This window comes from Mustelus asterias, chromosome 23, assembly GCF_964213995.1.
Source record: "Mustelus asterias chromosome 23, sMusAst1.hap1.1, whole genome shotgun sequence".
NCBI lineage: Eukaryota > Metazoa > Chordata > Chondrichthyes > Carcharhiniformes > Triakidae > Mustelus > Mustelus asterias.
In genome coordinates, this window is record NC_135823.1 from 17,165,670 (window position 1) to 17,181,178 (window position 15,509).

General features: G+C 40.5%; 1 protein-coding gene across 1 annotated transcript in view; it reads right to left on the bottom strand.

The window, feature by feature from the left end:
- LOC144510538 (ras-related protein Rab-40C) overlaps positions 1-15,509 on the bottom strand; it is an 83,859-nt gene that overhangs the window by 19,372 nt on the left and 48,978 nt on the right. The window contains exon 3 of the mRNA XM_078240050.1: positions 3,936-3,996. Coding sequence (XP_078096176.1) covers positions 3,936-3,996 — 61 coding nt within the window. The remainder of the gene's footprint in view (positions 1-3,935; positions 3,997-15,509) is intronic.

The following is a 15,509-nucleotide window of genomic DNA, read 5'->3' on the forward strand; positions in this document are numbered from 1 at the left end:
TCCTAGCCCTTTCCCAACAAACATAATTAAAACAGATTATCTGGTCATTTATCTCATTGTGATTTGTGGGACCTTGCTGTGCACAAAGCAATTCTTTATTAGCGTCCACAACAACAGTTACTACATTTAAAAAGTATTTTATTGGCTTCAAAGTCCTGTGGTAAAGAGAAAAGTGCTGTGTAACTGTATTAACTGGAGGAAATTACAAATACCTCGGAATTGGATTTTGGGTAAGCAGTCTGACACCACAGTAGCAGTGGACAGGTTTAGTGAAGTGGTGGAAGTCAGTAGTGCACATGTTGAATCTGGTCTAATGGCCAAATTTCTTTTCTAATAAAAGATATCTAATTTATGGAAGATTTCACATTTATTCCATTGTCATCTACTGCACTGTAATTGCTGCCTACTGAACATCATTGCCAGTTTCCTCTCAGTACAACCATATCATCTTTGTTCCACAGTCTTCTCTCCAGACACAAGCTTCTTGCATCAAGGCTTGGTGAAGCTTACTCTTCGATTGCTTTGCATCAGTAAAAGAGCAGCCCTTTTCTTTCAATGAATGAAGCAGCCTTTTCAATTTTTCTGGCTTGAAAGGTTGAAGCCAACAGTACTAAAATGTTTGTGAATAATTGCATGAACTTTATAGCAGTACTAGGATTTTTGAAGGCCAGATAGGTTCACTAGCAAGACACACATTTTCTATATCATGCAATCATGATAGCATAGCAACTGTGCAAGTAAGCATAGCAACTGTGGAGCAAAAATATGTCCTCGTACTTTGTTTTATAGAGGAAGCAACTTCCCTGAAGGAAGATTAGCTCACAAACAGGGAAATAAACTCATTTCAGACTCAATGGAATGGGCCAAAGGGCCTTTTCTGCACAGTATGACTCTATATACAATTCAATTACAAAGAAGATTAAAGCAAGACAATTGAGTGGAACAGAAATGATAGCATCAGTATACCTTGAATTGCATTTAAATTAAAAATTCTCTTTTAAAAATCAGTTTTTGTAGCTGAGTTATGGAAGCAGATTTATTAACTCACCATGGAGTCCTCTGTGGTTTCAAATCCAGATTATTTCTGGTTAGTAAAAATAACTTAGTTTCTTTACAAGATTACGTTCCCAAGTCTTAAAACAGACCTGAAATTAAACTTTTTTGCGTGCATTTTAAATGAGTCAGTGATAAGAATCTTAACCACAGTTTAGAAACAATAACTGAACTTGAATGCCTACTTCTGCTCCTATTTCTTACACTATGCTCTTATGAAAGTTATCTTCATACACAGTGGCAACTCACCCAACTTCCCTATAAGTTTTGTGAAGTTACTGCATGTGCACATTATGTTCCCATTAAACATGCCTCAGATAGTCAAAGCTGGTATTTAACAGTGCAATGTACTTCATTAAATGGGAAGATTTTCCTACAATGCCTATAAACCTCTCAAGCAAAGGAAACAACTGTTTCTACAGATTCTAAAATTTAATTTTTATAAAATATTTCTTCACTTTTTCACTTTTAATCCAATCTTTCTTCCCCACTCGTCATTTCCCTTGCTGTAACTGCATCCTTAACTCTCATAGGTTAAGGATCTAGGCTGTTGGTTACCAGATCCTAGGTGCCTTAATATCAGTTCACACTTCCAGCAACTTACATGGCAAAATACTGGAGCTAGAGGGCAAGGGCAAATGTCTATTGGCAATGACAAGAAATGTCTCCCCAGTAACAAATACACAGACACAAGGGTCAACTACAATTAATTAATTTTTGATAATACAAATCAAATTTTCAGTCAGGACATTTTCATTGCAGAAGCAAAGTGTTTAACATAATACTTGTTGATTTTAAAGTTTACTAACTTAACTTTTGATTGGTAGTTCAGGACTTGAATATTGCTGAACAGGTTGCTGAGGCACCAAAACTGTCTATTGCAAGCCTACCAGTCAATACACATGCTGGAGTGTGGAAGCTCCACAAATTATAAGATTGATCAGCAATCGAAAATAGGCCGTAGCCATTTGCTCACTGTGCAAGCTCACTTTGCAAGCAGAGAACCATTTTTTCCAAAAAAAGGAATATGTTCAAGCCTTACAGATTTTTGAATTACCTACAAGCGTGGGGAATCTATACTTCCCTGTTGCTTTCTCCATGGCAACACCTCAACCAATCGATACCGCTTTTATCCTGCAGCATAAATTGTTGTGAGCATTTGAAATTTGGCATTCTTGCGTTTGTCCTGATCAGTGCAAGATGAAAAGCTTTGGCAACATACTTCCTTTTTCATCAATAACAAGTTTATAAATTCACAATAAATTCGGAGTCCGTCTCTTTCCTTACAGAGAAAAGAGGAGGAATTGTATTCTAGTAAAACCGAAAATAAATTCTTAACCTATTAAACACTTGGTAGCACAACCACATTACATAATTACCTCTTACCAATATATCAAATTACTCAATGTGCCCCGCATTAGCGAAAGCAAAGATTTTAAACAGTTCTTTCAATATTATAGGCCTACCATCAACCTGGAAGAAAGCTGCCCTGACAATCTACTGACGTGTGGCATTGCTTTCTCTTTTCTGACAGTAGTTTAAATCTGTTGCGAAGGCAAGGGAATCACTTGGCGTACAGCAGTGGTGTCAGCAGGTAGCTAAGTGTCCAATCACATTGAAGTACCCCCCCCCCACCCCCACCCCACCCCACACACAAAAAACTAATAAGCCAAAAGCACTTAATATCCTTAATTTTTAATTTAGGTCTGCAGATAGCAAAATAAATTATTGCATTAAGATAGAAAAAAGACGCAGGTTCTTATTATAGAAAGAATTTTACATACCAAATATAAAATTAGATTTTCAGGGTCAATGAGTTTTTTAACAGTAATTATGAAGTTACTATGCCATTAAAACCTAATTAAACCTCATTCAACAAAATGCAACTTTCTCCAGGATTTCTAATAAAGGCTAACAGAGTAAAAGTGGAAGTTGCATCAATTCAATTGATTCTTACTTGATCTTGGCTTACCTTGTGCCTCAACAGCATACTCCCTGGAGAAGCACAAAATCACTTGGGAAGTTGGCACATGCACAGAGAAATGCAGAAATCTAAAAGTTACTATCCATTTCAGTGGAGTAATGATGGCAGGAGTTGACAGTTACCCTGTCATAACTACTGCAAAATCTCTGCCACTACCTCAGTTTCAACAATTAAAGTGAATTTCTGTCTTCATTACGCAGAGCGATGGTAGAATTGGGGAAAGGAACATTTTTCTATTTTAGGCACACAATATTTGCATCCAGCACTCACAGATAACATATTAGACGCACAGTATAGCTTCCTAGATAATGGACCAGCTGCAACCTGAGTAAGGCACATCCATATCCCTACTACACCAGAGATATATTTGTTAAATGAATTTGCTTTCATATATAGAATTTATAATTTAGTGCTTAATTTGGCAAAATTTAAAATTCAAAATACATCAACTTCTTTTCCTCGCTTCCACTTCTGATTTTGCACAAATAATAAGGATGTGTTCTACAACACACCAGAAGGCTCACCTATTAATTTCCTCCCCAATACTGAGAAAGCACACATTTCTTACTCATCAGGTCTCTAAAATTAAGCCTGCAGTTTATGGAAAACAGACACTTAATCCAGTCTGTTTTACTTCAGTAGTCGGATATGCCTACCCAGCAGACCCCAAGTGGCAAATTATTGTGGGTTTTTAAAAAAAATACAGAGTCACATGGAAGACAATCCCATTGTTAATGCAACAACAGGCTGCTTTGTAACTCATTAGTCTACGCACTAAGTAAGCTTTGCAATTTCTTTCAAGTGGTGGCTGATTTTTTGAAATAAAAGTAGTCTAGATATTTCTATACTTTTATTAGATGTGACTTATTCTTACTATTGAATACAAAGTTTTGCATACCTGTGCGCCCCTGGAATAGGATCTAAAGATTGTGCAGAACCTCCCTTGACCTGAAGTGTCCCTGAAACAAAGAACAAATTAATCAGCAATAACATTCTTTCAAAGCAATTACCTCAATACTGATGTTAGAATTGCTTACTATCTGCTGTTGGGGTAAACTTACAGATGGCAATAATTTAACAATTATTAAAACTTCTCTTTCAAGATTAATAAATGAGTTTCCAATGAAGAGAATTGTAGAAATTAATTCAATTCCATAAACTAGTATGGGGACACAATCCTTATCAGTGAAATTATTAATATTTTTACATTTGTATGTAGATTTATGGCAGTTTTGTCACTAAAGCTTCTCAAACTGCCCAATTCAATTTGTCCAGGTAACAGAGTTGGGCAATTACATGGACACAGAACCTGCCAATTTCTGTTTCAATGGCGACAGGTTGGTCATTTAGATATTCTAAAGAGGCTGTGTGTCTCAGATTTAATTTCCATTTTAAAATTAATCCTGGCCAGCCAGTCTCCTGAGCCCCAGAAAAACCAGCAGCTAAGGGGAGGTGAGGCCTGCTGGACACAATGGTAAAACAATTTTCTACTTAACTGACAAATCCAGCTTACCTGTTTACAATCATTTCCCCACCCCACAGCGATTATATACACTACACCAACCCTCAGCCCAAACACCGATGTTCTATCTTTGCCAAGAAAAACAGTCTGGTGCTAAATTTAATACATGGAGTAGGAAATGTGCCTTTGACTTTAATAGATCAGCAGCTAATGAAGACTGCCCAGCTCCATTTGACATGGTATTTCTGACCCATCAAAAAGAGAGCAAATTGGATTCAATTTAGCCTCCAGATTTTATTTTACTAATAAGATTGGACAATTTTCTGTCATCAGCATTTGAATTCTTCGTACTCGTCGGAGAAACTAAACAAAATTATATAATCCTTTACCATATTATTACATGTCACCTACTTTTTATTAAAGGAATTTCATATATTCTTGATCCATCAGCCATTTCCTTAATGCCCTATTTTAGTGATATCCCTGAAGAATGTGTCACTTGTCTTGAGATGTCATAACCACTTTTTCAAAGAGCATTTTTGAAAACTTTAATATTTTACATCTTAACTCTGCTAGACTGCCTGCTATGCCTTATTACTAATTTCTTTACATCTTTGCTGGCATTTTCACCTGATGTACTCCAATGATAGAAAAAAGCTCTGGGTTTTCTTTTTAGTATCACTTTTTTTATATTTAGGTACTAAAAATTACAATTTAAACCTGATCTGAAGCTACTGAAAACAAAACCCACCACAGCAGCTGAAAAACAAATACGAGCTTCTCTCTTCATGAAGAAATAATTACTTAGAGACAAGTTCAATTGAACATGATATTTATAGGACTCCCTCATGATGCGGTGAGCTTAATAGAGTAAGGAACTTCCACCTCAGAAACAGCGGTGTCTCAGATTGAATTTCTTGTAAATGTTGGTGTAGCCTAGTGACCGCTGTTGCATGCGCATGAATGCTCAAGATGAGGAATGGACTGGCTCAGCTGTAACACCAGTGTAATACAATAGCTTGCTGACGAATGGCCACTTGAGTGAGATAATAAAAAACAAACCAGCCTTTAGGAGAGGTGAGGAAAACTACAGAATAATCTGAACCTCGTTACTTAGTAGGACAAAAGCTGAACATAGAAGAGCATTTGCGGTTTTTGATGTATTTAGCCAATCCTGTGGGCTTTCTGCTAACTCCACATATACATCAATAAAAAAAGTGTGTAAACATTTGTATACCTTCTCAATAATTCAATTGTGGGAGGAGGGTAAGCAAACTTGTTTGTCATGGCAAAGGATAAATGCATTATCCTATCAACTGTAGAAATTAATAGCACATAAAACAGTATTGTATTTAATTTCTTTAAGCAGACTGAACAGCTTATTGTTTGAAAAATATGGTGGTGATCTCCATCATATACAATATTCTATGATGTGCCAGTCCTGCTCTGTTTAAATAGGTTAGTTGAAATATTCCTGCCTGAAGGGTGTAGGAACTGATTCTAACTTTGACTCAAATTGTGTGGATCTCATGGCATGATGTGGAGATGCCGGCGTTGGACTGGGGTAAACACAGTAAGAAGTTTAACAACACCAGGTTAAAGTCCAACAGGTTTATTTGGTAGCAAAAGCCACACAAGCTTTCGGAGCCTTAAGCCCCTTCTTCAGGCGAGTGGGAATTCTGTTCACAAACAGGGCATATAAAGACACAAACTGAATTTACATGAATAATGGTTGGAATGCGAATACTTACAGCTAATCAAGTCTTTAAAATACAAACAATGTGCAGAGAGCATCAATGATGTGGAGATGCCGGCGTTGGACTGGGGTAAGCACAGTAAGAAGTCTCACAACACCAGGTTAAAGTCCAACAGGTTTATTTGGATACAAATTTATTTCTATACAAATAAACCTGTTGGACTTTAACCTGGTGTTGTGAGACTTCTTAGAGAGCATCAAGACAGGCTAAAGAGATGTGTATTGTCTCCAGACAGGACAGCCAGTGAGACTCTGCAGGTCCAGGCAAGCTGTGGGAATTACAAATAATGTGACACGAACCCAATATCCCGGTTGAGGCCATCCTGTACCCCCCCAAAAAATACAAAATTCCTCAATATGCACAGTGCAATCCCAGCAAAGGTGACAGTTGTTTGGATGCTGTGCCCTGTTTAAAACGACTTTTCTTTCAATCTGGTTTCTCCTGACCAGTCACTATCTGTAACCCCCACGACTTGCCTGGGCTTGCAAAAATCTCACTAACTATCCTGGCTGGAGACAATACACATCTCTTTAACCTGTGCTTAACCCTATCTCCACTCACATTATCTGTACCTTTAAGACTTGATTACCTGTAAAGACTCGCATTCCAACCATTATCTTGTAAATTGAGTTTGCCTCTATTCTTGCCCTGTTTGTGAACACAACTCCCACTCACCTGATGAAGGGGCAGTGCTCTGAAAGCTTGTGCTACCAAATAAACCTGCTGGACTTTAACCTGGTGTTGTGAAACTTCTTCCTGTGTTTTGCTAATGCAGTGCAAAATAATCCTACTGCTCTGCCCTCCCTACAGCCTTGTATTTTTCATCCACTTTAAATGTTTACTAGTCCTCTACTAAACATCACGCTGATTGCTGCTTCATCAACTCCCATGTAATGTACTTAATTCTCTGCGTACAGAATTTTTTTCTAACCCTTATCCTCACTCTTAGTGATAGTTTTAACTCCCAAAACAAAGATAGTTAAAGTTTATTTATTAGTCACAAATAAGGCTCACATTAACACTGCAATGAAGTTACAACGAAGTGAAATTCCTCTAGTCGCCACACTCCGGCGCCTGTTCGGATCAATGCACCTAACCAGCACGTCTTTCAGGCTGTGGGAGGAAACTGGAGCACCCGAAGGAAACCCACGCAGATAGGGCCAACTGCAAAATATCTTGATTTGATTTATGGTCACATGTATTAGTATACTGTATTTTCCTTGCACACTGTACAGACAAAGCATACCGTACATAGAGAAGATAAGGAGAGAACGCAGAATGTAGTGTTATAGTCATAGCTAGGGTGTATAGAAAGATCAACTTAATACAAGGTATGTCCATTCAAAAATCTGATGACAGCAGGGAAGAAGCTGTTCTTGAATCAGTTGGTACATGTCCTCAAACTTTTGTATCTTTTTCCTGACAGAAGAAGGTGGAAGGGAGTATGTCTGGGGTGCGTGAGATTCTTTATTATGCTGGCTGCTCTCTGAAACAGCAGGGAAGTGTAGACAGAATCAATGGATGGGATACTGGTTTGCGTGATGGACTGGGCTTCGTTCACAACCCTTTGTAGCTTCTTTCGGTCTTGGACAGAGCAGGAGCCTTATCAAGCTGTGATACAACCAGGAAGAATGCTTTCGATGGTGTATCTCTAAAAGTTGGAGAGTCTCGTAGGGGACATGCCAAATTTCCTTAACCTCCTGAGAAAGTAGAGGCGTTGGTGGGCTTTCTTAACTATAACTCCCTCAGAATGGAGGGACCATTCTGACGGGTTGTTGGTGACCTGGACACCTAGAAACTTGAAGCTCTCGACCATTTCCACTTTGTCCTCGTTGACGTAGGGGCATGTCCTCCACTATGCTTCCTGAAGTCAATGACTATCTCCTTCGTTTTGTTGAGATTGAGGGAGAGATTACTGTCGTCACACCAGTTCACCAGATTCTCTCTCTTTCCTGTACTGTGTCTCATCATTGTTTGAGATCCAGCCCCCAACAGTGATGTCATCAGCAAACTTGAAAATCGAGTTGGAGGGAATTTGACCACACAGTCCTGGTGTATAAGGAATATAGTAAGGGGTTGAGGACACAGCCTTGTGGGGCACCGGTGTTGAGGATGATCGTGGAAGTGGTGTTGCTGCCTATCCTTACTGATTGCAGTCTGTGGGTTAGGAAGTCTAGGATCCAGTCACAGAGGGAGGAGCAGGGCCCCAGGCCACGGAGTTTGGAGATGAGTTTTGTAGGAAAATTAGTGTTGAAGACTGAGCTGTAGTCAATAAATAGGAGTCTGACATAGGTGTCTTTGTAACCTAAGTTGAATGTAGGGCCGGGGGAGATGGTGTCTGCTGTGGACCTGTTGCGGCGATAGGCAAACTGTAGTGGATCCAGGCAATCTGGGAGGCCGGAATTGATTCGTGCCATGACTAACCTTTCGAAGCACTTCGTAATGATGGATGTCAGAGGCACCAGACGATAGTCATTAAGGCACACTGCCTGGCTTTTCTTTGGTACAAGGATGATGGTTGTCTTCTTGAAGCAGATAGGGACCTCAGATTGGTGTAAAGAGGGGTTAGGGAGGTTAAATAATCCTGCCAGCTGGTCCGTGAAGGATTGGAGTACTCGTCCGGGTACCCCATCCAGGCCAGTCGCTTTCCGTGGGTTGACTTTCGAGAAGGCTGCTCCGGCATCTGTGATGGTGATTTATCCTTCATAATTTTAGAAAATCCGAATGAATCTTTTCTTAACATCCTCTGTTTCAATGGAAATACTCCATAAGCCTTTCAAGTTCCTCAATTATGGTGAACTTATACTCTACACTGATGTTTTCTATATATCTATTAGTGAAAAAGGGGATGGGGTTTATTGGTTGTGTCTGGGAGGGCTAGCTTCTCTGAAAAAGCGGGATCTAGAATCAAAGAATCATATCTGTCACCTTTGTTTGGACGATACTGGCATCGAGCTCTATTTGCATTTGACAGTGGCCACAACCAAGCAAAACATCTTGACAGAAGAACAAAACAGGTGAGGGCAGCCACTGTCACTTCTCATCGGTGCTTATCCTTGCATGCAAAGTCTTAGGTGGCAGAACAGTTCAATAGGAATTCAATGACCATAAGGGTGACTAAGCAGAGTGATATGGGACCATCTCCCATAACTTTAAATTCCCTACTTTCCTCCTGCCATCAGGAAGCTGACATTTTGGCCCCTGTACGTGCACCCGCACGCTTCGTTTCCCACTTCCAGTAGCCAGGTTCCAGCCCTGGTGAAATATACAAGACAGGAGGCACAAAACACACTGGAAAATTCAAACAATTTCACAATGTGAAACCAGGGTGCCATCTCTCAGAGAATTAAAGACACATAATTTGTCCATCTTTACAAATGGGAAAATGTAGAGTTTGTGATGACTGTCGAGGCATCACAATACTTGTGTGCTCATACAAACAAAAAAGTTAACTTATACAAATACAGCAAACAATTACATAAGAACCCAAGAACTAGGAGCAGGAGTAGGCCATCTGGCCCCTCAAGCCTGCTCCGCCATTCAATAAGATCACAGCTGATCTTTTCATGGAGTCAGCTCCATTTATCTGCCCATTCACTATGACCCTTAATTCCTTTCCTGTTCAAAAATGTTTGGAATTTTCTCCCCCAGAGGGTTGTGGATGCTGCATTATTTAAGGCTGGGATAAATGGATTTTTGGTGTCTCGAGGAATCAAAGCATATGGGGAATGCGCAGGGAAATGGGGTTGAAGGCCAAGGTTAGCCAGATTCAGATTGAATGGGACAGCAGGCTTGACAGGCCATATGGTCCATTCCTGATCCTATTTCTTGTGGTCATGCTTCCTATTGTACATTGCTGGGAAAATACTTGCAAAAGTCCTGCTAAATCAACTTGTACTCGAACAAGATCTTCCAGCAGAGTCAATGTGGCTTCAGAAAAGATCACATTACAGCTGAGAGAGCAATTGCTGCACGGGGGAGGCAGTGGCATTGCGGAATTATCATTGGATTAGCAAACCAGAGACCCAGGGTAAAGTCTGAGGACCAGAGTTCAAATCCCACCACAGCAGATGGTGGAATTTGAATTCAATAAAAATCTGGAATTAAAGGTCTAATGATGATCATGAAACTATTGTCAATTGTCGTAAAACCCCATCTGGTTCACTAATGTCCTTTAGAGAAGGCAAAGTGCTATCCTTATCCAGTCTGGCCTACATGTGACTCCAGATCCACAGCAATGTGTTTGACTCTCAAATGGCCTCTGAAAGAGGTGCCAGTTAGGGATGGGCAATAAATGCTGACCCAGACGTCAGCTCCAGGAGAAATTCAAGAACAGAACTGAAATCTGTACTTTAACTTTGTTGGTCTGACTAAACCCGTCAACACAGTTAGTCGAGAAGGCCTATGGAAAATGATAGCAAAATTTGGCTGTCCAGAGAATTCATCATTATTGTATGGCATTTTTGCTTGTTCTGCCCTAGATGGTAGAGAATATTCTGACATCTTCCCAGTCACAAATGGTGTCAAGTTGGAATGTGTGTTGGCTCCTATACTGCTCAGCTTGATGCTCCCTACCATCTATTAGCAAAAACGGACCCAGATTAGATATCACACAAAGGGTAAAGTTTTCAATTTAATGAGACAAGTCAAACCAAAGTGCATGGAACTGTGGTTCATAACGTGCTTCGCATGGATGTTTGTGCCTAAATGCCTGTTCAGAACAAGAAATGCAACAAAGAATGCACCATTTCTCATCTGTCATATGTCATAACCTTGGTCTCACCATCAGCACAAAAAGCTCACACTGACAACAAAGTCAATGCCAGAATAGCTAAAGCCACGTTGCCTTTGGAAAGCTATGAAAAATTGAGAGAAGTCACTCAACAACGTGAAGTTATAGAGTGATTGTCCACTCCCTTGTATGCTTGAGTGGATAATTTACTCTGGGCACATGAACAAGTTACACTACTTTCACATGGCCTGCTAGCAGAGATTAATCAAGGTCAGATGGCAAGCTGAAAGACTGGATTTTACATTCCCCTGCTGCTCGGTTTAAAAGCGAGTGAACACGTAAAATCCAGCTGCAGGCTGCCTGTTGCCTTCCCGCCCACTCCAGTGCAATATTACCAGGAGCAAGAGTAGTTTATGGGTTTCATCCTGCTGCCACTGTGATTTAACTGGTGGCAGAAGAGGCCCATGCCAACTGCTCCCCCCCCTTCCCTAAACCAGTTGATGGCAGGCAGGGCAGCCCCTCAGAGGGTCATTCCGAAAGTGCTGGCCCCCATTCTTCCTCCCCTCCCCAGCCAGCCTCTTAAACCTCTGCCCCTACCACCTCTTGCCGGGCTCAGACAGCCAATGAGGCGTTAAATGGCTGTCTGGTAGCTGACCCTTACCTGGACACGGACTATGGCGCCCTGTAAAATCTAGCCCAAGGTTTTGAATACTGAGATTCGCTCCTGGCCAACCTTCCTATCATTCACAATCTGAAAGGAGTTCAGATAACATGGGCAGGACATGTTTCCAGAATAAGCCAAAAATAGCTTTTGCATAGCAAGTGAATTCAAGGAAAGCACTCAAATGGAGGCCAGAAATGGTGCTTCAAGTGATACCCTGAAGGTCTCATAAGTGTTCCAACATTACATGAGACCTTGCACAGGATTGCTCTATATATGGCGTTGTCATCAACAATGGTATTGTCTCCCATCAACATAATCGAGGTGCACCAGCCAATGGGAAATGTAAGTCCAGAGTCACAAATGCGTGCACATGAAACATGCAAAATATCCTTTCATGCTCAAACTGAATTGATCTTCGAACATACTTCACTTGAAAATTAATTTTAGCTGACTACAACTATAAAACAACTACAAAGGGACAAACGTACAGTGAAAAGAAGAACAAGACAGTGAGAGCAAAAGCAACACAGACTAAAATTAAACTTGGATCTGCCATTGATGCCTTGCTGGGTTCAGTGATAATCACTTCTGTATGTAGTTGGAGCATCTTACTTTTATGCAAGGTGACTCATGCTATATTGTATATCCACCTGTATTATAGCATAACACAAGAGTGCAATAATTCCTTCCTTGTGATCTAAACTGAGCATTTTCCATTTATGGGTGTATTTGAGATTTTAGGGGTGGACCAAGTGAACAGAGGGACAAAGACACACATGAATTAAATTACTTAATTTCATAGTATAGTGAACATACAGCATAGCAGCTAACAATCATCAATCTACTCTCACTTGATTTAATCTAACTGCATAGTAATAACACACTATGTTTTTCCATAGTGAGTCACCTTACTCAATTTAAAACTGACTTTTAGCTCTCCTTCAATAATTGCTAAGTTTAGATTTAGTGGAATCTCTACTTTAAAAATTTGACTACTCGGGGCTTCCTGATTCCGAAATGGTGGCTGACCTCTAGCTGTTTACAGACAAATCAAAAAGATTTGCCAACACAATAGATGTCAAATACATTTAGATTAACTGAGAAACTAGTAATGACTTATTGTTTACAAAATTGAGCTAATGCAAGAAGATAACGAACAACATAAGTGCATTTGTGTCAATGTTTTTCATTATAACTTCCGATGCAAGCATTTATAATGGAAAGTGGTTATGTAAACTTGGTATGCTGGGATTACAAATCTCTCAAGCTTTAATAGCAGCCCCTCTGTTTTGCATCTTACAGCCACTCTGCCTACATTGCAGAGAAGGTATGCTGCAAACAATTTAGTTCTCTGCTTCACAAATTCATGCGGCGGTAATAAAAATGGTCAGAATGTATTACTTTAAAATGGACGTGGATTTACATTTGCAAATCACAGACCAATTGTCTCCTGCCCTTCCATTACTTTCAGCTAAAGACAACATTTGATCTTCAGAGTCACAGAATTGTTATGGCACCGAAGGTGGTCATTTGGCTCATAGTGTCTGCTGTGGAGATGCCGGCGTTGGACTGGGGTAAACACAGTAAGAAGTTTAACAACACCAGGTTAAAGTGCTTTAACCTGGTGTTGTTAAACTTCTTATAGTGTCTGCACCAGCTCTCCAAATGAGCGTTTTGACTTACTGTCAGTCTTTGTCTTTTCCCCATATCCTGCACACTGTTTCTATTCAAGCAATCAACTAGGGCTCTCTTGAATCTGCCCCCACCACACTTCCAGTCAGTGCATTCCAAACCCAAACCACTCGTTGTGTGAAGTTTTTTTGTCACATCACATTTGCTTCTTTTGCAAATCACTTTAAACCAGTACCCTCTTGCGCCTGATCCTTTTGAGTGGGAACAGTTTCTCCCCATCGACTCTGTCCAGCCCCCTCATGATTTTGAACACCTCAAATCTCCTTGGCGAGAGCAGTCCCAACTTCTCTAATCTATCCTCATAACAAATTTCTCAATTAAACCATTCTTGTAAACCTCTTCTGCACTCTCCAATGCGTTCACATCCTTCCTGTAGTGTGGCACCCAGAACTGTACACAAAACTACAGATGAGGTCTAACTGGTGCCTTTTGATACTGGATGCTTTAGTAACTGCTCTCTCCACCTGTCCTGCCACCTTCAATGATCTATGCACATATACACAAATCCCTCTGTTCCTGCACCCTCTTCAGAATTGTCTGCCCATGCTCTTATTATGAAAGTGAATTCACCTCACACTCCGCACTGAACGCCAACTGTCACCTATTTGCCCATTCTACCAACTTGAAGTTCTACAATGTCCTCCTCAGTTTCACTTCGTCGTCATAAGATAATTGGCTAGGAATAAGTTATCTAGGCAAGTCTCCTGAGACATCTTACTGATCATCTAACAATCTGTATAAAACTATCCAATTGCTGCTTTCCCACAACTAAGGATTAATTTATAGCTATCTACTTATTTTTCCACCTCCCCACCCCATAAATAGGTGTTGGTTACCTACCAGCCCCTGGTTTAATTTATATATTTGTTCCATTTTCATCTGGGTGGGGCTGAAATATGATCACTTTTGAAGAATAGATCAGCAGCAAATTAACGAAATGGAGAAAGATTGCAGAACTCTATGCTTCAGAGGGATCCGAGTGCCCTGGTACATGAATCACAAGAAATACTTTCCCACAATTAAGGTGCAGCAAATGATTAGGGTGACAAATGGAACATTGTAATTTATTGTAAGGGGAATGGAATATAAAAGTAGGGATCTTTCGCGTCAGTTGTACAAGGCACCGGTGAGACCAGTCTCCAGTACTGTGTACAGTACTCCTCATTTAAGAAAGGATAGAACTGCGTTAGAATCAGTTCAGAGAAGGCTCGTTCAACTGATTCCTGGGATAAGGAGGTTATGAGACTTGGAAAGTTGGACTGATTGGGCCAGCATCTATTGGAGTTTAGAAGATTGAGGGGTGATTTTGTTGAAACACATATCCTGAGCGGACTTTGACAAGACAGATGTCTTGTGGGAGTGACTAGAACTAAGAGACAGTTTAAAAATAAGGGGTCTCCCATTTAAGACGGAAACTAGAAGAAATATTTTCTCTCAAAAGGTCATAGGTTCATCGAACTCTTTTCTCCAGGCTGCAGAAGAGGCCAATTCATTGGATATTTTTATGGTAGAGGTAGATTTTTGACTAACAAGGGCGTCAAAGATTACTGGGGGTAAGCAGAAATGTGGCGGAGAGGGTAAAATCAGATCAGCTATGATCTTATTGAAAAGCAGAGGAGGTTCAAGGGGCCAAATGGCCTACTGCTGCTCCTAATTTGTATGTTCATATGCCACAAGCCCAATTACGATTAGTATTAGGATTGACATCCTAGGGGTGGCACAGTGGTTAGCACTGCTGCCTCACAGCGCCAGGGACCCAGGTTCAATTCCGGCCTCGGGTCACTGCCTGTGTGGAGTTTGCACATTCTCCCCATGTCTGCGTGGGTTTCTTCCGGGTGCTCTGGTTTCCTCCCACATTCCAAAGATGTGCTGGTTGGGTGGACTGGCCATGCTAAATTGCCCCTGAGAGTCAGGGGGATTATATGGATAAGTACATGGGGTTATGGGGATAGGGCCTGGGTGAGATTGTGGTCGGTACAGACTCGATGGGCTGAATGGCCTCCTTCTGCACTGTAGGAATTCTATGTTCTATGACATCACATCAGGAATCTACTGAAAGTGCCCCAGATTTCCAAGCCTGAATTTGTGTATGATACATTATGAAAAGTAACACTGATTTCCATGTCAGACATAAACTGCTCAATAAAATATGTTCTTATGACTTA